The sequence below is a fragment of the Myiozetetes cayanensis genome, unplaced genomic scaffold (assembly GCF_022539395.1).
Source record: "Myiozetetes cayanensis isolate MyiCay16 unplaced genomic scaffold, myiCay2020 scf2-11, whole genome shotgun sequence".
Classification (NCBI taxonomy): Eukaryota; Metazoa; Chordata; class Aves; order Passeriformes; family Tyrannidae; genus Myiozetetes; species Myiozetetes cayanensis.
This window is the reverse complement of record NW_026087411.1, coordinates 64,965,144-64,986,659: the sequence shown is the minus strand read 5'-3', so window position 1 is coordinate 64,986,659 and position 21,516 is coordinate 64,965,144. Positions and strand designations below refer to the sequence as shown.

The following is a 21,516-nucleotide window of genomic DNA, read 5'->3' as shown; positions in this document are numbered from 1 at the left end:
CAACAGTACGGTTACCTCAACACTATACAACGAATCTGTGGTCTCTCGCAGTCTTGCTCTAGTTAATTCTAGTTCTTTCTGGAGTATTTCCTGAGCTTCTTGAAGACTGGAGATATGTCCTTCTGCAGTCCCAAGGCCTTGCTCACTTTTTCGTACTAGGTCTTGCAGACGACACACCTGTGACAAAACAAGGAAAGCTGTCATTTCCATAATTATTACTAATGGCAGCCAAGCCAACCTGGTTTCATTTTCTTCCAGTATTTTCTAATCCTGACCTAAGCAAAGTTTCAGTTGCACAGCCTCTTCTCCTTTAATATCATTTAATGTTTCTGTACTTAAAAACAAATTCCTGTAATATTTCTTGATTTCTACAAGTAAAAAATATTATATCTAATATGTGTTTGATGCACCTTGCAAGGTTACATAAAAGATCTGAAATTGCCTCTAACTTTACTGTGAGAAGGCATGTTTTATACAAATCAATGAGAACTATTTCAAAATATATAAACTCTAATATAATGCATAAATTAACTTGTGTTAAGGTATAAGTTTCTCTGTTTACCTACAGAGTATAATGTGGTAATTTCCTCAACTGCCATGTAACAGTCATCTGCCTGTTTGTGCTTCAGGTCCCCAACCGTAAAATGATGATACCATACTTCTTTGCTTCAAATAAAAATATTAGAGATTGAACACTGTTCACCAGCTACAGGAGAGAGAAACAATTTAAAGTATGTCTCTGTGCTCCTTTGCATTACATTCAAACAACTAGGAATTCCCTCCAAAGCACTACTACCTGAAGGAGGATTCCTACATGAAAAATTGCCCTCAAAACTGTACTGATACCCTGGAAGAGCACTGCTACCTACATATCTGGTAGTAGCAAACCACTTGCAAGAAACTTGAACAGCAGTCCTGTAGGATAGGGGAGCATGCAGGAATGCCACTCATAGGGCTAAAGATATATTCTGCTGTTGATAAAGCAATGCTGGAAGCTCTTTTAAAATGATCGTTATCAATATCATAAGAAATCCTTTGCATGGAGACAGCAAGTCCTTAGATTGCTCTGTCAAGTGACACAAACAAAGCATCTTTCTAAAAAGTTTTGGCTGGTCTACAGTGAAAGGAAACAAACCTATAGAGCAAACAGCCAGCCTCATCCTGATATACATGTGAGAAAGCCACTATCTTGACTTGACCTGAACTTTCACAAAAATCTCTGGCAAGTATTTAAGATTACACTGTTCTTAAATAGCTTAGTACTAGGAGCAAGCCTAATGAGGCTTGAATCTTCCTCATCCTTTAGCCAAGATAATTGCCACCAAATAGTCTGTCAAAAAGAAAAGAGGATGGCATGGGTTCAAAAGCAGCTTTCTCAGCAGGGAAGCTAGAACTAAGCTAACATCCACAGAAAGCAATAAATACATGCCTACTGTTAAATTACTTCTGTAACTTAAAATAAACCAAAAAAAAGGAAGCAACAGTAGCAACATAAGAGCTGAGCTAATGATGTGCCAGACACATCATAGGGAAGCTGCTTCCAGGTCACTGAAGGCATTTAGAAACTGCTGCCAGTTGTCAATAGAGATCTAAGGGTAAGCTGTGGTTACAAGTGAGGCACTTCTTTCGTGTGCTCAGCATAAATGTATAATGAAATGAAACACATCTCCTCCATAGTATGTGGAGTGGATTTACAGACCACTGCAAATTTATTGCCTGCACACTTTCTCCCATTCTTTCAATATACAATATACTCTATATTATATTTATACTAGCATAGAATGTTTATAAACTCAAATACAAAATAGCAGCTGGCCCTAATTCACTATTTTAGTTTATGTTAGTCTTCTATTCCTTAGCTACATCTCTGTTTTCTTATTTCAGTGTGCTGATGAATTTTTCAAGCCTGTACTTCATAGCAGTTAGGTAACAAAAATTCATTCTTAAAACATTTGAAGTTATTTCCTTTAAGGAAAGAGCAAATTTATTGCTCAGGAACCCAAGAGAAGCTGAGAAAGGGTAACTAAATTTAAGCCTACACTGCTGAGTGACAATAGAATGACAACAGTGCTCTCCTCAGATCTAATCCAGGAACAAGAAAAAATAGCATACAACAGAGAAGTTACAACTAAAAAGAAATAACTAAATTTTCCTTAATTTTGAAATGAAAAATAAACTTGTGTTTGATTTTATTATCATAAATAACTAATACACCTTATTTTCATCAATTTGAATGTACGCAAGCATAATGTTAAAAGAGTGGGAGGAGTTCCAGCTTCAGTTTGCAGCTTTTCCAAGCTTGGATGCACTGGCAAAGGCACACACAACCATCAGAAGGAAGCACAGTCTCCTGTTTAACTGGTACTCATGACTTGACTCAGCAGCAGTGCTGCTAAACTCTAAAGATGGGAGATTCAGCTGCTCTTCTAGTATATAATATCTGTCATACCTATCTATCTGGTACGTACTGCTCTGCAAGAATATATTAACATATATTTTCAGATTATATAGAGTAATATGCAATAATTTAATACATTATCATGTAAATTAATATAGTAATGCATGGATATACTATTAATATCACAATATATATTAACACATAAAGCTATACTTTAGTAAGTTAATCTATACTTTCACAAGGGCAGTCTCTCCAACTTATCACATTAAAAACAAGCACTTTTGTTCTTAAGCTACTTTAGCATTTGTGCAATTTGCAAGCCACCAGAATTAGACACCTGTTCCCTCCAGAACTTGCACTGTATGGAAAACAGCAATGAAAAATGTTGCTGCAAAATAGTACTTAAATTCATGCTTAAGTCTGTCTTGAAACACATACGCTGAAATCGTATGTAGGGCCTTGCTGAACAATGAAGCTGACGAATTATTTTCTTGAAACAAGGCAAAAGTTCCAGAGAAGAATGGATTAATGTTTCTGATATCAGTAGAATGTATCTCTAGTATAAAAATATTATATTATGAAAAAGTAGTGATTTCAAACCCAAAATATTAAAACTGTATTGAGATATGATACATTTAACATTGACTGCATATAATGAAACATCTCAAATAATTTGGGTCTTACTGTAAGCATTTCATATCATCTTTTGATGAAAATTTATGAAGATCATTTTCAAGTCAGGTAGCTGACCAGAATTTCCAATATGTTAATTGTAACTAAATATGGGTTTAAATACTGTTAATTTTAGCTCTGTCTCTTGACATATTTTGTGTAGAGGTCTGTGTATCTAACAAGAATATAAGCAGAGTTAAAAATGAAAAGCTGTTTACATCAACAAAGCTCCATCTCCCACTTTGTTAATTTTGCAAAGGAAAAGAAAATCAATGCCCGGCAGCAGTCAAATAATTCATCATCTTTGAAGCATACCCCACTTTAAACAGAAATAAGGCACTAAACAGACTGAACAGCATAGTCCTACCGCTGCCCTGGACTCTCAGCACAAAATCACTACTGATGAAATGTGGTCTAGCACAAAGGACACACAGCTGAAACAATTAAGTTAACCCTTGCCTCTTGATTGGCAGAAGACAGTTTCGTTGTCAGCTCTTCCTTCATGTTTTCCAACTGCTGTCGGAGCTGATTCTTGTCATCCTCCAAATGTAGTTTCTCCTTCTCAAACTGCTGCTCCAACTCCTTCAGAGATAGGAAGGATAGAAGAAATACTAAATATGTGCCATACGGTCATTGCAAAGTAGAGATGTCCCACATGAAAATGATTCTTACTGGCATAGATATTCTTTATTTCAACTAAGAATCATCCTTTCCTTAAACTCATAAAACATGAATAATTATTTCCTTTTACAATGGACATCTTAGTTTTCCCATTTATTTTATAATCTAACATCCTTGATTAATCAAAATAAAGACAAACAGGACTTTCTTCTCGATTAATTACCAAAATCATTAAAACTATATCTACTTTCAGAGTTTTTCAATTTGACTTGACAGAAGTTTTCACTCTTTATAAAATTACACTGATAATATGCATGTCTGTCAGCCTTTAGCCATCCATTTCCTACACATAAACCCACAGAAAATAGTAAATCTTAAAATCCAGAATGAGCCCTGTGAAGTATTTCAGGCTGTTACAATAAAAAACCCCAAAACGACACCATATCTACAAAATTTACATGGAACCAAAAGAAATCAACAATTAGTTTTCAAGTTTAACTATATGGAAAGAATTAGTCTTTGTGGTGTAATAGCCAAATTCTGAAAGTAATTGTTGAATGAATTATATTTGTCTTACATAAGCCCATGTTGTGTATATATATATATATGTTAGAAACCTTTTTCAAGTAAAACTATAAATTTACACCTTGCCTTTATTAATATTCAGAATACATTTTCAGAAGAACAATTTCTTTCACAAAATTCTTTAAAGGAAACATGTTAAAATTAAGAACTTTATTACATATTTCAGTGGAATATACTATATAATTTATTATACCACGATGCTTTATTGAAGAAAATTAAGGTTGCCAAGAGACAATCTGAAACAAGAAGTATAACTGCAGATATTGGTAAGATTGCAGAGACAAGGGGAGAGAGAGAGCGCTCAAGTATTAAAGAGATAAAAACAGTCATAAGAAGGTATAAAATTCTAGAGAAAACTGGGGAGTTGCATGACAGCATCACAGTGTTACCCAGTTGACTCCAAGAAGCAATAGATGCCGAGCCTTCCTCATCCAAAACTAGAGACTCCTCAAGTGTTTTGCAAAGGGTGTAAGCACAGTAAGCCTAGCACCTTGTTAGTTCTAGCACTGCATTAGAGTACGAGGCAGGCAATAAATAATGACTGTGTTAACTGCTTGCACAATCTCTTCCTTCGCAGTGTAAGCTGGACAGAGTGACAAAACGGAGGGTTACACTGTCACTAACACTCTGCTACACAATGCAACTCAACAAGTGCCTGTTTTCTTCACTGGTCCCAGATCAGTCTCCCTGTGGGACAAATGGTCCTTGCTCAATGAAACTTGGATCAATTTGTCTTGTTCGTGCTGAAATCTGCTGTCTCCTAAATTCCACTAGTGCTATTTAGACCCTATTCTCATAACAGAATAATTAGTTCTTTGATGGTACTTGTCAGTACAGCTGTGCAGTACTGCAAAATTATTAGCAACTCTTATTTTCATAATCCTCCTGATGCCATTTTTACAGTTCATTTTATACATTGAAGAATTGAAGCAAAAAGAAATATTCAAGCTATTTCTTGAGTGCTACTCTAATCCTGTAGAATTTTCTTCTGTTCCATTTTTTTTCAGAACTTTCCAAACACCAGATGAATTTCTCAGGCTCCCAGTCCTAATAAATCTTCATGTCCTCTATCCCAAGGCTTCTAGTAGCCATACCTCTTCCTCATACTAAATTCAATTCTTCTCTGTATTTAAGCCTCACTGTTTTCTTCCTTGGATTACTCAAACACCACAACATGAGCTTATTGAGACAGGTTTGACAGACGAGACAGTGAAATCTGATTAAGATTTAAGATCAGTGAAATCCGATTAAGATTCACCCAGATCTTGATCCCAATATCATACCACACTTAGTTTTCCTTTGTTAAAGTCATTTCAGATTTCTCACATTTATAGAAGTGTTCCTTACTTCAACTAATTTAATTATTTAAGAAAAAACATCTTATGATATCCTTTGTTTTATTCCCTACATTATTTTAATAACATACAAAACAAAAGAAAACAAAAAAGGACCCCATATTGTACTGAAATAAAAGAAAAATATACACAGAAACCCTTAAGAGACATTGTCTTAATAACGGGCCTGTTTAAAGGTACAAAGAAAATAAACTTGAAAGATCAGATACACATGTCTCAAAGAACTACTTCAATTACTGGGTAACATAAAAAAATTTGGGATTTATTAAAAATAAAACTGAGAAGCAACACACTAAAATTGTAAAACAATTTACAAAAACAAACTCAACCTCAGTCTGAGATGCACATCACTAACTACAACTGTGTTGCTTGGTATGTTTCCTGTGAATACATCAGAGAAGCATAACAAAGCCTTGAATTAAACAATTAATCTTTATCCTGTGTTTCCTGTGGAAGGCAAAATTTGTATATTAGGTATAGACAAACAGATAAGGAAATAATAATTCACAAATGATCCTCTCATCCTGACAAAAAAAGGCCAATTTTGTGAAACAAAAACAAGGCCTTTCAGTTTCAGGATTCCAGTCAAAGATAAATGAATAGTTGCTGTAAAGTGAGCACAATTTTACGATGTAAGCTAGGAACAGCTGTTGTCATCTTCTGAGTACACATATAGCCAAGCCCTAATATAGTGCCATTTTGTCTTTCGGGACTGTCTGTGAAAATTTTAAATAAATGTTCTAATAATATAATCTTTCATCTTCAGAAGAACTTATCTGGATTGATATACCAACCCTTCTGAATATGGGTCACAAATCCCAGGCAGAAACATCTACTATACTTGAAAAGGCAGCTGTATCAGTTGAGAATTTCTCTTCTGTATGCAGACAAATAACAGTACAAGTGTTATTTTTTTTCATGATATTTGTTATTTTAATGAAGGCTAAGCAGTTTCTTCAGAGAGGCCCAGCAGACCTATAGGTAATTCCATATTAAACTTGCCATAAAAGAAAACCATGCAGCACAAGATTCAAACTGTAACATTTGATTTTTGTAATATGTTTGATTACTAAGAAAACACAAACCTACCATCTGCAGTTTCTTCTTATCCTTATTAGCATTACTGTGTGCAGCCTCAATTGCAGTATGGTGTTTCCATGCCAGCTCTTCTAAGGTCTTGGAGTGAGCCTCCTTTAACTGTGCAGCCTCTCCTTCCAACCTTGCTTGCAATTTTACCAGCTCCTTCTCATAATATTCACGTTGTGTCTCCCTTGCTTCATTTACTTTCTATAAAATACAGGGGAAAAAATAAACCTATTAAGTAGTAAAAAAATTTGAATGGTAGGAAAAAAAATACAAAAATATTACAGATGAGATAAATCTACAAAAAATTAACTTCCTTATAAAACAAACTGAGCAAACATGAAACATTGACTACATAGTTCAATAACCAAAAAGGTAGTTTCAACAGATCCATGCAAAGCAATATATCCTTACTAAAAATCCACTTTTTCCTCTATTTAATCTGGGAAAACAGCAATCAGGTATCAAGCCTATAGAGAATATCAGTATAGTACTTTCAAACACGCTCAGTGCATTTACAGCAAATGGCTTTTAAAACTGTTCTTTAGCCATTTCACATTTGTCCTTCCTGAGACACTTCAGATACTAGGCATATACACACCAGGTCATAAATCAAATGTAGTTGTTTAAAGGTGTCCAAAGCAGTCTGAACAACATCTAGTCTGACTTCCCTCTAATCTCACTTTACTCTCCACATTAGTCATTCTATGTTGCTACATGAGACATACTTGAAACATACTGGTCCTAGTCCAGTCATGTCAAACAAAAATTAAAACATAATCTTTTTTTTTCCCCTGAGAATTCTATGTCTTTTGTTTTTATTCAGCTAAAGCCAATAAGCTGTTTAACCTTCTCCAATGCCAGAATTTGCTGCCTTTGTCGCTCATCCAGACTCTGTGTTTTGCTTTGTAATAAGTTTCTTTCCTCTTCCAGTTGGGACAATTTTTCCTTTAGTCTAGATTTTTCTGATTCCAAATCTCTGATTGTAACTTCTTGAGTCATTTGAGTAGCTTGAAGCATTCCAATGTGACCTAAAAACAAAACAGCTCTTTAAAACCTCACAGCATTGGTTTCATGCAATTGAAGTGCACATTCAGACTCCAGTGACAGTACATATCTAATGGAAGCTTGCACGTAGGATCTCCCTTGTCTTCACTGCAATACTTCTCTTCCTCTCCACATCTGTCTTTTTCAGTTTTATAAAATGTCCAACAACTTGGTGCTGGGGCTCCTTTAGTTTCAAATTTCCTAGTTCAAAGTTGCACACTGACTCTCAAGGTAAAGCAGAAGTAGGCAACACCGTGAACCCTGACAGTCTATCTGAAGAACTTACCCCATCTAAAACCACACATTTTCACCCCACGAGAAGCTACACAACAGAAAGCAAAACACTGACGTCTAAATGTAAGGGTATTATTGGTTTATCAAACTCATAATTTAGCCAGCCTGCTAGATACATAGCTTTATCTGCTAGTAAAACTTACAGAATTACACTTTGTTTATTTTGGTATAGGGCTATGACTAAAAGATGTAACAAAACTCATTCTCACTCCAGTAAAGTATTGCAGGTTAGAGGCTTGCTTTTTATTTTTATTTCTTTATATATATTTTTAAAAACCAATCAACAAAAAAACCCCAACAACTTCAAACTAGACAATATAACCATCTGTCCTTCACATAACCAGTGGGAAAAGGTTTATGACTTCAGAAACTTTTGTCCTTGTTCTTCTTGGTGTATATCTGTATTATTGAAAATACTACCACTAGGTAACTGACTGTAGCAGTGAAATTCCTGTTATTCTGGATGAGGCTCTGGAGTGGACTGAAGACTATTTTGGAAAAGAGGATGCTTCTAGATTTGTTCAATTGAAAGATGAGAGGTACTGTTTAGTCAGAATATTGTTTTGTTGTTTTTTTTAGTCACAACTCCTAGGTAAGATTTTTTGTTCCCTCTCTCATTATTATAACACCCAAAAATGACAGATCCAGTTTTAATAACAGAGTATTGCTTTTAAATTTAAGCTACTAAGAAATAGCTAAGAAAGTAGACTGCGTGCTACTGTTTCTCACAGGACAAAATCACTGAGCCTCGTGATTCATTTGTATCTGTGGTTAAAAGCAAGATGTGTCAAGAAGGAAACTGTTTTAGCCTTTGTTGTCTGTGGACACTGATGTGAAGGGAAGAACAGTGGGATATATAATAGAATTTGAAAATTAAAAAAGCTTCAAAATTAATAGTATTTTAATAAAAAATGCACACCTCTACTTGTACTAAGCCCTGAAGAATTCTATGAATCATTCTGGTATTTTTGTTTGTAAACCTAAAAACTGAAGAGAAAAATTTAAGATAATGGGTATGCTTAAGTTCTATAACATTTTTTAAAAAATCCTTGTTCCAAAAAAGTTTGGCCATTTAAGAAAGATACTTTCAAACCCAGAATTTCAGAATGTAGCAAGGAGAGAAGATTTTTTTAGTTTGTTGGGAGGCATGCCATTTATATTTTATTGTAAGCACACACACTGACCTAAACCTTTGTGCTAGCAATACTGTCACACAAGACAGGTATCCCATTCCTCGTGCTCTACACAAAAGGTAAGAAATGCAGCAGTTTCTGGTTGGGAATCTCAGGATAAACGGAAGAAGAATATATCAATTGCCCAAAATAGACTCAATACAGTGCTCTGAAATTGCAATATGATGAGTAAACACTCTGTATGGTAATTAAGTATGAGAATTCAATCTCTTTGAGGCAGGATTTTTGACAGTGTGAGCTGAAAATCAAGGAGATGGCAGTGGGCCAGTGACAGAAACCATTTCCAAAAAGGCTGGCAGCCAATTACATCACATGGTAATGGCTTGGTGGCACCACTGTAAACAGGGATCCTGGTTCTTGTTGCACAGTGACGCACTGTAAAACAAAGATGTACCACTGACAGCACTGAGCTTGGCAACAGCACAGACACAATGGAATTTCTGGTAAAGCTAAAGACCTCAGTGCCAGAGGAGACCAGGGCTGGACTCAGTCACAGTCTAGTTGACTTGATGCCATCAGTAATACAGAAAAACAGCCTGGATATTTATTTCCACTATATTTGGGGTGGCCTGCTGAACCACTCACACGCTTCTGTTTAAGAAACAAAACAATAATGGCTGAAGAGTGTATGAGAACAGGGACTTTTTCCTCCCAACAGTCTCAGGTCAATTTTTCTATGAGTGGCTCACAAAACACCTTTTGGAGGGTCAGATTCCCATTTGAGATACTTAAGGAACAGGCAGCAGGCCTATTCCTTTTAAGTGTTTGCATCCAATAGGACCTTGCAGTCTCAGGCCCCTGCTGGCCACTATATTGTTCAAATATGTAGCCTACACTGTTCCTGAGCTTGCGCCAATTTGTGTGGAACACAATCAGGTATCACTACAACTGTTCTCATTGAAAAAGGCCAAACATAAGCCAGGGCCTTTTTTTTCAGCCCAAGACCCTACCTATCAAATAGTTGACCAAGTTCAAGTCCTCGGGCCAATTCCCTACCACTCAGCAGTTCACTAGGGAGAGACGGCCTAAGAGGGCAAACCTGCACATGTACAGCCAGGTCTTAAACAATTTTTTTGTGCCTTTCCATATGCCAACGAGCACAAAGGAGCAAAGAAAACAGCTATAGAGAAAACCTTAAGAGATTTATTAGCCGATAAGCTGCAAGTATTTGACAGCAGGTATAAAGCAAAGTACGACAGTGTCAGCAAAAAGAAAAGGCAACTGGAAAAAGATGGAGGAACAGGGAGCACATTTCAGAGATTATGTGGAGAACAGACACACAGCAGAAGCATTCTGCATAAATGCAGTTCCAAGGCCTAGAAGATAGGTACATGCCATTCAAGTAGAACATTCGGAGAAATAAGTACACAAAAAAAGAGTCTTAAATACAATGCATGCAATACCAAAAAAGCTAAAAAAAAAAAAAAAAGCCCAAACTTGTCAGAAATTTCTATGGAAAGCATTAAACAGTCTTTAGGAACTCTAAACCTGCACAAGGTTGACAGAGAAAGGAGAGGCTAGAATAAAAGGATGAAGTTCATTTCCAGATTAAGTTACTGACATACATACTGGCTTTGAGAACAAGATCAGTGGCCTGCTGCTGTAAGCGCTCTCTAGCAGCCGCGAGCTCGCTTTCCACTTCTTTGTGTTTGCTTAACAATGACATCTCCTCCTCCTTCACATCATCTAGCTGTTTTTGAAGAACCTAGAGGAAACACACAATACCTATTATCATCATTATTATTATTATATTATTATTATTATTATATGTAGTCATGTAAATTTAAATAAGCATTAGCTTAAAAGGCACAGAAAAGGCCTTTCAGCAAACAAGTTTTATTCATACAAAAGTTGAAATAGTGTAATATTACTGCCATGTTGGTTTTGTGTTATATGTAATGCTTAAAAAATATTTTTGGAAAAACAAGATAGTGGATATATTGCACGACAATAATGCATAAGAGAAACGTGACAATATTAAAAACACTATATGAAAAAATATAAACTGTAAAATGGCCCACAGAGTTTGGGGGGGAACTTTGGAAACTCAGTTTCTAATATGTGAGAGTTCTTCACATAAAAAAATACATTATAAATTCACAGCAGTTTAGTGTCCTTTACTGCAGTTTTTAGTACTGACTCAGATTTAAGCTGCACGTGGAGACACATAAATGAGAGCTGGGCATTTACTTAAATCAAATGTTCCTCCGAGGTCGGTATTGGGACCAGCACTTTTTAGAATCTTTCTTGGCAACACGGACAGAGGGATTTTGTGCACCCTTGGGAAGTTCACTGATGACACCAAGCTGTGTGGTGTGGTCAGTGTGCTGGAGGGAAGGAATGACACCCAGAGGAACCTCGACAGGCTTGACAGGTGGGTTTGTGTGAACTGCATAAAACTCAACAAGGCCAAGTGCAGAGTGCTGCACCTGGGTCAGAGCAATCCCAAGCACAAATACAGGTTGGGTCGAAAATGCATTGAGATTAGCCCCGAGGAGAAGGACTTGGGGACGAAGAGCTCAACATGACTTATGCAGTGCGCACTCACGGCCCAGAAAGGCAGCTGTATCCTGGGCTGCACCAAAAGGAGTGTGGCCAGCAGGTCAAGGAGAGTGATTCTCTCTTGCCACTCTACTCTGTTAGACCTCACCTGCAGTACTGAGTGTCCAGGTGTGGGGCCCCCAGCACAAGAAAGACAAGGACCTGCTGGAACAACTCCAGAGGAAGACGTTCAGTGGCCACAGGGCTGGAATACTTCCATGAGGACAGGCTGACACAGTTGGGAATTTTAAGCATGGAGAAGGTTAGGCTCTGGGGGAGGCCTTCAAGAAGCCTTCCAGTACCTAAAGGGGGACTAAAAGAGACTCAGAGAAGGACTTTTCACAAGGGCATGTAGTGACAGGACAAGGGGGAATAGCCTTAGGCTGAAGGAGGGTAGATTTAGACTAGATATTAGGAATAAATCTTTCTTTCCTGTGAGGGTGGTGAGGCATTTGAACAGACTGCCCAGAGAGACTGTGAGCTCCCCATCCCTGGAGGTGTTCAAGACTGGCCTGGGGCTCTAAGTAAGCTGGTCTAGCACAAGGTGTCCCTGCCCATGGCAGGGGAGCTGGAGCTAGATGGTCTTTACTGTCCCTTCCAACACAAACTAGTCTATTGTTCTATGATTCTAAACTTTAAATATGCCTTAAGTCTGATGCACTGATTCACAATAGCATATCTTGGATAGCACTATGATGTGTTCTCAGCCATACAGGAAGGAAAAGGAAATCCAGTTCTGTTTTAAAAGGAAATACAGATTTCTTATTATTCAAGTTACTGAAACAGTAAAGAGTCATTTCAGAAACTAAAGCAGAAAAGAAAACTGGGAAAAAATGCTGTATGGGACATGTAATGAAACACAGACACCAGATGATGCATTTGATCACCTCATCCACAGTGATCAGAGTAGAACCTGACTTTAAAATCTGCTACCAATACTGTACTAGACTCTTCCCCTTGCAGGAGTGATCAACATACAGCGGGTTTCGTCTTCACTGCAGCGTGCCAGAAACCTACCTCCTCAATGCAGTCAACTGAAGGGCAAGAGTTCTGCATTGTGAACTGAACCGAGTTAGAAATGAACTTTTGGAAGGCACCCTGGGAAACTGGAAAAATGTATTTTGAATGTAACATCTGATAAAGGCAGCGGTCTTCCTTCACTCTGTTGTGTAGCCTTTACACAAGAAGGAAGGACAGTCCAAAAGATGGGCTGGAATTAGATGGTAAATGAGAAAAGCTAATGGCCCATCTTAGCTCTACCAATGATGCTTCCAAAATTACTGTGACCATCACATTTAAGGACTTTGCAAGTTGAGAGTAAATACAAATCCAAGACAAGATGCTCAAGCTTACCCACAGAAATTACTGTTCTTCAAACCTTGGCACTGTTACCAAAAAAATGAGCAGAATTTCAGAATCTTTTTATTCAAGTCCAGCATACCCAACTCTATTTCTTGCTGACCAAAAAAATACCCAGTCTTTGTATTTCTGGGATGTCTTGTCTCTCTTTAGGGATAAGACACTTAAGTTTCCAAATGCATTTGGTTTGTGTGGCAGGGTTTTGTTAGCCCAGGGGGTGCTGCAGAGGTGGCTCCTATGAGAAGCTGCTAGAAGCTTCCCATGTGTCTGACAGAGCCAATGCCAGACAGTTACAAGACAGACTCACCACTGTCCAAGGCTCGAGCCCACCAGTGACAGTGGTAGCACGTCTGGGATAACAGATTTTAAAAAGAGAAAGCGTTACTGCGCAAAAGCAATCGCAGCCAGAGAAGCAAGGAGTGAAGGCATGTGAGAGCAACAGACCTGCAGACCCTGAGGTCAGTGAAGAAGGAGAGGGAGGAGGTGCTTCAGGTGCTGGAGCAGAGATTCCCCTGCAGCCTGTGATGAAGACCATGGTGAGGCAGGCTGTCCTGCTGCAGCCCATGAAGGACACCATGCCAAGGCAGGTGCCCAAAGGAGGCTGTGACCCTGTGGAAAGTCCACGCTGCAGCAGGCTCCTGGCAGAACTTCTGACCCTGTGGGGAACCCATACTAGAGTAGTCTGTTTCTGAAGGACTACACCCTATGGAAGGGATCCACACTGGAACAGCTTGTGAAGAACTGCAGTCCATGGGAAGGATTCAGGTTGGAGAAGCTGGTGGAAGACTCACATTAGAGAAGTTGGTGAAAGACTGGCTCCCATGGGAGGGACCCCATGCTAGAGCAGGGGAAGAGTGTGAGGAGTCCTCCCCCTGAGAAAGAGGAAGCGGCAGAGAAACATGTTATGAACAGACTACAACCTCCCTCCACCATTCCTCTGTGCTGCTGGAGGAGGAGGAGATAGAGAACTGGAAATAAAGTTAAGCCCAGGAAGGCGGAAGGGGTGGGAAGAAAGTGCTTTTAAGATTTGGTTTTAGTTCTCATTATCCTACTCTGATTTGATTTCCTTTTCCCCAGCCTGAGTCTGTTTTGCCCTCGATGGTAACTGGTGAGTGATCTCTCCCTGTTCTTATCTTGACCCATGAGCCTTTCATTATATTCTCTCTTCCCTGCCCTGAGGAGGGCAGTGATAGAAGAGCTTTGGTGGGCACTTGCCATCCAGCCAGGGTCAACCCAACACACTAAATAAAACTGTGTTGGAGTCTAACTGGGTAAGCAGCTAAGTATGACACTGTTGCTTGCTCACTACCCCCTACATAGGATGGGAGAGAGAATCAGAAGGGTAAATGTGAGAAAACTTGTGGGTTGTGATAAAGACAGTTTAATAAATAAAACAAAAGCCACCCACACGCAAGCAAAGTAAAACAAGGAATTCATTTGCCACTTTCCATGGACAGAGAGGTGTTCAGCCATCCTCAGGAAAGCAGGGCTGCATCACGCATAGCAGTGACTTGGGAAGGCAAACACCAACACTTTGAACATTCTCCCCCTTCCTTCCCCCACGTTTATATGCTGAGCATGGCACCACAGGGTATGGAATACCCCTGTGGTCAGCTGGATTCAGCTGTCCTGACTGTGTCCCCTCCCAGCTCCTTGTGCACCCCCAGCCTCCTTGCTGGTGAGGTGGGTTAAGAGGCAGAAAAGGCCTTGACTCTGTGTAAGCACCTTCAGAGATAACTAAAATATCCTTGTTACCAACACTGTTTCCAGCACAAATCAAAGACATGGCACCCTACAAGCTGCTGTAGAGAAAATGACTCCAGCCAAAACCAGTAACATACTGAAGACGTGTTACTGCTTATGAAAACACTGTTAATTAAACAAATAAGTTTAAAATATAAATAAATGAAAAAAATTTATAAGATGATAAGCAAGTATGAGTGACATACCATTAAGCTTACACACTCCAATTACCTCAACCTACCAGCCTCATGTATAGATAGCATAAACAGGAAAAGGAAGTTCACAACCTTGGAAACAACACCATCAGTCTCACCTGAACATTGTTTTCTGCTGTACCAAGAGCCACCTGAAGTTTTTGGCATTTTTCCCTTAGACTGGCAGCTTCATCCTGGACCATTTGCAATTCAGTTTTAAGCTTTCCCAGATTCTTCCGTAACATACTTTCCTGGTTTTGAAATTCTTTTCTCAGCTCCACTTCTTTTTCTTTGCAAGCATGTAGACTTTCAGCTGTAAAAAGCTGCGATCTTTTCAAAGAGTCAAGTTCATGTTCATAGAAGGACTGTGCTTTGCTGAGTTTGCCTTCATAGTCCTCAATGAGTTTTTTTCTTTCCAGTCTTAACTCTTCAACTTTATTGTTTAAGTCTTCCAGCTCCAGTCTATGCAATTCCTCTAATTTTTCTTGCCCCTTACTTAAGGTAGCATTCTGACTCTGATGAGTCTTGAGAAGTTCTTGAATCTCAAGCCTGTGGGCAGCTTTTAAGTCTTCGAGAGCTGTACGCTTGTCCTTCTCATACTGCACTTGCAACTGTATGAAACTTCGCAGCCTTTCCTCAAATTTCTTTCTGATCTCTTCTACTTCCCTTGACATGGTCACTACACGTTGGACATGCTGAGCTTCTGCACAAAGCTGCATATCTTCAACTCTATCCTTATACGCTTCAAATTCTGTCAAGGCCTGGTGTTTCATCTTTTTATGATCTTCTAGTGACTCTTCCAAAACCTGAATCTTTCTCTTGAGATCCATTTCTTCTGCCACTTTACTTTTATACTGCAAGATCTTCTCTCTGGTCTCCGCAAGAATTTGTTGAATTTCTTCTTCATGAGCATCTTTCAGGGCTTGGATAGCTGCTTCGTGTTCATCGTTTTTCGTGTTCAAAGCATATATTACCTGCAAACATGAAACAATATATTAGAGAAAAGGCATTCTGATTACCTGCTAAATCCTCAGAAAAAAAACACCCAGGCACTCTGAAAGTTACTTTGACAATCTGGCTTGTTTTCATCATACAAATAAAGCACCAAATGTTATTATGGATGTAACAGCATAAATGCTGTATTAGTCATGATATTCTTACACATCTTGTAGAACAAGATATACCCTTTAGACCCGTAATTTTCCTGATGAAAGTCTGCACATTGTTGCTGTAAATACTACTAAAAGCACAGTCAACACATTTTAAAAACCCTCACAATTTATTTAAAATAATTAAAAGCATAGCCTAAAAAATCATTTGAACAGAGGTCTTCTGTTGGAGAATAACACATGCAGCATATATTACAAGAAGAAATTAAACTGGAACAAAACCCAAATCTCAAATCCCTCCTTTCCAAACGCTAACCGTTCTTAAATATTTCATTTCAGAATATGAAATAGCATCTAAAATGCAAACACTGGTTGTTTTGGTTTGTAAGCCTGATGGTTGCCCGGATACAATTTCACTTCTGACAGCTTATCTAGTAAGCATTCTGTGTATGTGGATCTCCTAAGGTCTAAGGTCACTCGCTACGTGAATTCACCAACAAAGTAAGTCAGCTGAACAGAAAAGTTCAGGGCAGAGCAGGCAACAATCTCGGGAGCCCAGGGAGTAAAGCAGTTCAAGAAGGCCGTGAAAGCAGTAAAACTGCTGACTTTCAGTGGAAGTTTTAAGATAACCAAATATATCCTATGGGATGTTTCAGTTACACCACAACACAGTAAACCATCATCTTGGTTTTTAACTAGGAAGTATGTGTATATGTCAGTGAATAAAGTATTCATGCAATAGCTGCTAACACAGTCTTTTATGCTTCAAGAACTCCAGCAAACATCCCAGCCCCTCACAGATATCTTACTGGCAGCAGAGCTATAATAAATAGCCTAATGGTTTAATAAATAAAACCAAAGCCACACACATCTAGAGAAAAAGAAAAAGTCTTCTGTCTGGTATATATTGTATATCTTAAAAATGAACAAGAAGCAACAAAAATGGACAACAAAGAAGCAGCGGGGTATTTTTTTTTTTCCCCATGAGGACAGAACCTAGGCCAGTCCTCCACTGGCATTCAACTGGGCAATAGAGGAAGATGGTGCTGACTTGCCCTCAGGGCTGGGAAATATGAAGAAGGCTCAGAATTGCTCTCCTGGCTCCAAGCACAAAGCCTCTGTGTTCCACCTAGAGAAGGTATTTACACTCCAGTGTTCAGACAAGCTACAAAGCTCAGAATAGTTCTCATAAGTGGAAAAGCAGATGCAAGATTTTGGCCGTGTAATGTAATGTGCTCTGTTTTCTGGTGGTATTTTTCTTTGGTTGCTTTTTGTTTGTTTTAGCAAAAGTCCAGACACTGTATTCTAAATTTTATGCCTGAAACAACAAACATTCCCCATTCTGTTACCTGTGACATAGAAAGCTAAAAGGACAGGCTTTGGATTAAAACAGAAAAATAAAAAACAGAAAAAGAAAAAAGTTCTGAAACAGTGTCAGATGTGATGAAAAAAACTAAATAACCTCACTCAACTTTACATACCAAGGAAATAACTTAAAAATATCAAAAAAAGATACTTTAACTTATTCTAGTTCAATTTTTTTAACATTAGTACATGTTATTTAATAAAAGAGGAAAAAACATAGGTTTTGCATAGCTTCGGTAATGGTTCTTAATAATGCTTATATCTCTGTAGGCGGCAAGAAAAAAAAACAACAGAAAAAAAGGGAAAAAAACCCCCAACCAAACAAAAAAACCCTCCTACTGTGAAGGAGCTTCACAGTTCAGAGACTCAAAAACTCCACCAATAAATTGCAAAAAATGACAACAAAACCACATGCAATTCCATTAGCAAAATCACAACTATCACTGCAGTGTCCTTCACCCAAGGTTTCAACTTTTTATATTCTCATTGTCTTTGGTGATGTCAGCAGTAAATTCTAATTACAAACCTTTCTCCTCCCTCCTGTCATCAACATACAGTCTCAGCTATTGGACCTAACACTCCATTTGAGTCTTTTTGGTAAATGTTCATAAACAATCTTGCATGAATACGCCTTAGTTTTGGTTTGAGAAGCTGGACAATGTCGTTTAAAAGGTACTATGAAAAAAATTTCACACTTAGGATCAGATTACTATAATAAGCATTTGCAGAACACTAGGTCAAATCCCATACTCAAAACAACCCTTGACTCCTGTCTTTGTGCACAGAAGTGCCATAATGTTCTTCACTTCAGGCAGTGTTCCAGTCTCAAGTTATGCAGCACCATGATCTGCAGAAAGTGCAAATCAAAGTATTTTCAAGGGTATTATGAATAAACAGTGGGAACCTCACTGAAAATTCCAAGTGAAAAATAAGTCTACAAGCAATTCCCGATTCAGAAGTATCTTTAAATTCTCATCCTTGACTTGCTCCCCACAAGATGCACTGAATTACTGACAAATTTAGTAAGCTCCACTCGTTCCCTAAATGAAGGACATGAGCATCTTATGGAAAATATAAAAATAAAATAAAATGCATGCAACTGAACACTGTGTTATATATACATATGTTATATAGCAGCCTGAATTCCAGCTCTATGAAATTACTATAAATGTCAGTATTTTTAAAGACATTGAATAGCTGTATCAGATTTTGTCTTTGGGAATTTGATGGACTTGATGCATTAGTATAGGAACACAGGAAAGAAAGTCTGTATAACTGAAGCAAAAGCAACCCAACAGCATTTCAATGAAATGAAAGCAGAAATTGAAATACCTAGGAACAAATTAATGCATTTAAAGTTGCAGCTAAAATAAATAGGTCCTTCTCAACTAAGTTTCTAAAAACTGAAAAGCAGTTAAAAGGTTGCAAACATTGGAGGTAGGCGGATAAAACAAGTTTTGCACACTTTACCTTTAAATCAGAGGATGAGCCACTTGCTAAGCATGCTCGTAAATGCTTTTTAAAATGCTTTAAAAAATACTAGCAGCTTTTTCAGTACAACTGCATAGTACTAAGAAGCATAAACTGCTCATTTGAGTAATTCATATTTTTCCAGCTTCACTCTAAATGCCTCATACACATAGTAATTCCTATCAAATGACAGAAAAAGAAATAATTGTGCTTTGCTGTATTTTCAGTCAGCATATCATTTCAGAGGTACAGACAGAACCATACTCTCTCCAAGGATACTGAGACTGCTAACTAAAGGTCTTAATACCTTTTATAGAAAACAGTAACAATAATTAACTATTAATAAGAATCTACTGAAATACTATGTGCCTTGGCCTGAAGAACTACAACAGAGTTAGTAGCAATAACAATAATAATGTTTATACCAATAATTATTGAAGTGTTTAGTCATAATCTGTGTAGTAAGGTGAAGCAAGTCAGTCACTGCATTAGCTACAGTGCATTGAACTACATGGAATACAAACAAAAATACGTGTTCCACACTGTGGCTGAAAGATGAAAGTTTGACTTTTTGGCTGAGAAATATTTTTTACTCCAAACCAGATGTTATGGTTTGGAGAGGTGACCACCGCTTGCACAGTCAGCTGCGCTTCGGTCATCTGCTCCTGCCAGCAATTTAGTTATGACCAAATGCTTTTCTAAAATTACAAATGTGTAATTCACCTTAATACTAGTACTGGGTGTGCCAAATATATTTTGCAGAACGGAAAATGATATTTTACGACTCCATGGAAATATCTCCAAAAATGTGTGGTTCATCACCTCTAATTTTACATGAAAACAAGAGCTGATACCCATGAGAAAAAACCATCCCTACACATCTTACACAAACATCAGCCTTATGCCTCTTCTAAACCTTCATTTTAGACTTAACATGTGGGTCTCTGGGTAAAGAGCCCTGTTCAGCCTCATTCGGGTAAAGTGTGTTCCCAGTGCTGCTGCCTGAAACACTAGTCTGAAACACCAGAGCCTCTGGAGACATCCCAAGATTTTGCTGATGCTGCCAGCCTAATTGAGTGAACCACACAAGCACAGTGCCAACAAGGAATTGCTTGTGCATAACCTGCTAATGATTTGGAAGATGTGGACCAATGAGCCTGACTGACCTCTGCTGTCTGTAGATAAATGAGAAGTGCTACACACAGGAACTAGTAAAATATACTGGGAAACAGTAAAAAGTGCAGCAGAATGCAAACAGAGGAGTCCAGTCTACAAAATTAACCAGAAATATAAATTTAAAAAAGAGAAATCCAGGTGTTATCATGAATTAATATTATGTAGAAATGAGATATGATAGTCCAGAATGATCATAGTCTTCTTGTTACAATGGGTATTGCATTAGTTTTTCCCTTTTTCCTCCCATTGATCAAATAATGCTAAGTAATGAGAAGGAGGTTATATTGAAGCATTTAAAATTTATATATTATGACCAACAAAGGGTAGATTTAAGACAAAATAAATAAAACAACCAATTTAATACCCAGAAAAACTTTGTTTTACTGGACAAATTTCTTCTCCTTAGTACATCATAAAAATTTAATAATACAGGAAATACTTCAAAGCTACTTAAAATGGTATTTGAGAAAGGCTGACCACAATTACAGAGCACATTCTTACAAATGCATTACCACATACAAAGTAGACAGACAATTATGACATGTGTACAAAAAAAATTCCAAATCCCAAAACCTCTGTATGCCTTTTTTCCCCCCCCTTTTTTCCCCCCCCCCCCCTTTTTTTTTTCCAATTAAAAAAAAAAATCTCTTTATCTGGAAAGATCTTTTGTTACCGAATGGAAACAAGATGCTTTGTCAATCCAGATCTCTGTGTTGCTGATAACACAAACAGAAACAAGTCTAGAACTTTAGGCCAGGATTGCTTAGACACCACAGAAAAGGTGGAAGGAAGGCCCTTGTTGTTCAGCTATGTGGTTCACTGCAAGGCTTCCTAAATACCTCTGCCAGTGCATCAGGGGCACAGCATCATGAGCAGGGAAGAGAAAAATACAGTCTGCAGCTGTAGTGTCCCCTGCTAATAGCATCTCCCCAAAAACGATGGCCTAACTACACCAGTCTTCCTTTGAGACAAAATCCACAGAAGGCATGAACTTGAATTTTTTTCTCTAAAACCCACACTTTTACAGAAAATTTATTATTAAAATAGCCTTTACGCTATTCAACAGCCTTCATGTGTTAGCCAAATTTATGACTAAGTAAAATCTAGTACTTTATTCCTGTAGAAACTCTGAAAACATACTGGATTATTTTCATTACAGCAACTAGCTCTCCAAATTAATTGTTTACAGAAGCCATTAGAGATTAATTACTTAGAGAATGATACGAGGAAGCTCAGCATAAATTCCAGGCATTGAACATTTACAGATATCCACTTCCACCTAACCTCCAACCTTTGAACAAAAACAAATGA

The 21,516-nt window shown here is 37.9% G+C and overlaps 1 protein-coding gene across 10 annotated transcripts in view; it reads right to left on the bottom strand.

Annotated features, from left to right (window-relative positions):
* Positions 1-21,516, bottom strand: part of FAM184A (family with sequence similarity 184 member A) — a 76,002-nt gene that overhangs the window by 32,050 nt on the left and 22,436 nt on the right. For all 10 annotated transcript variants that reach the window (XM_050316076.1, XM_050316078.1, XM_050316079.1 and 7 more), the window contains exons 2-7: positions 15,205-16,059; positions 10,818-10,953; positions 7,564-7,745; positions 6,721-6,918; positions 3,530-3,652; positions 16-177 (exon numbers count right to left, since the gene is read on the bottom strand). In XM_050316076.1, the coding sequence (XP_050172033.1) occupies positions 16-177; positions 3,530-3,652; positions 6,721-6,918; positions 7,564-7,745; positions 10,818-10,953; positions 15,205-16,059 (1,656 nt within the window). The remainder of the gene's footprint in view (positions 1-15; positions 178-3,529; positions 3,653-6,720; positions 6,919-7,563; positions 7,746-10,817; positions 10,954-15,204; positions 16,060-21,516) is intronic.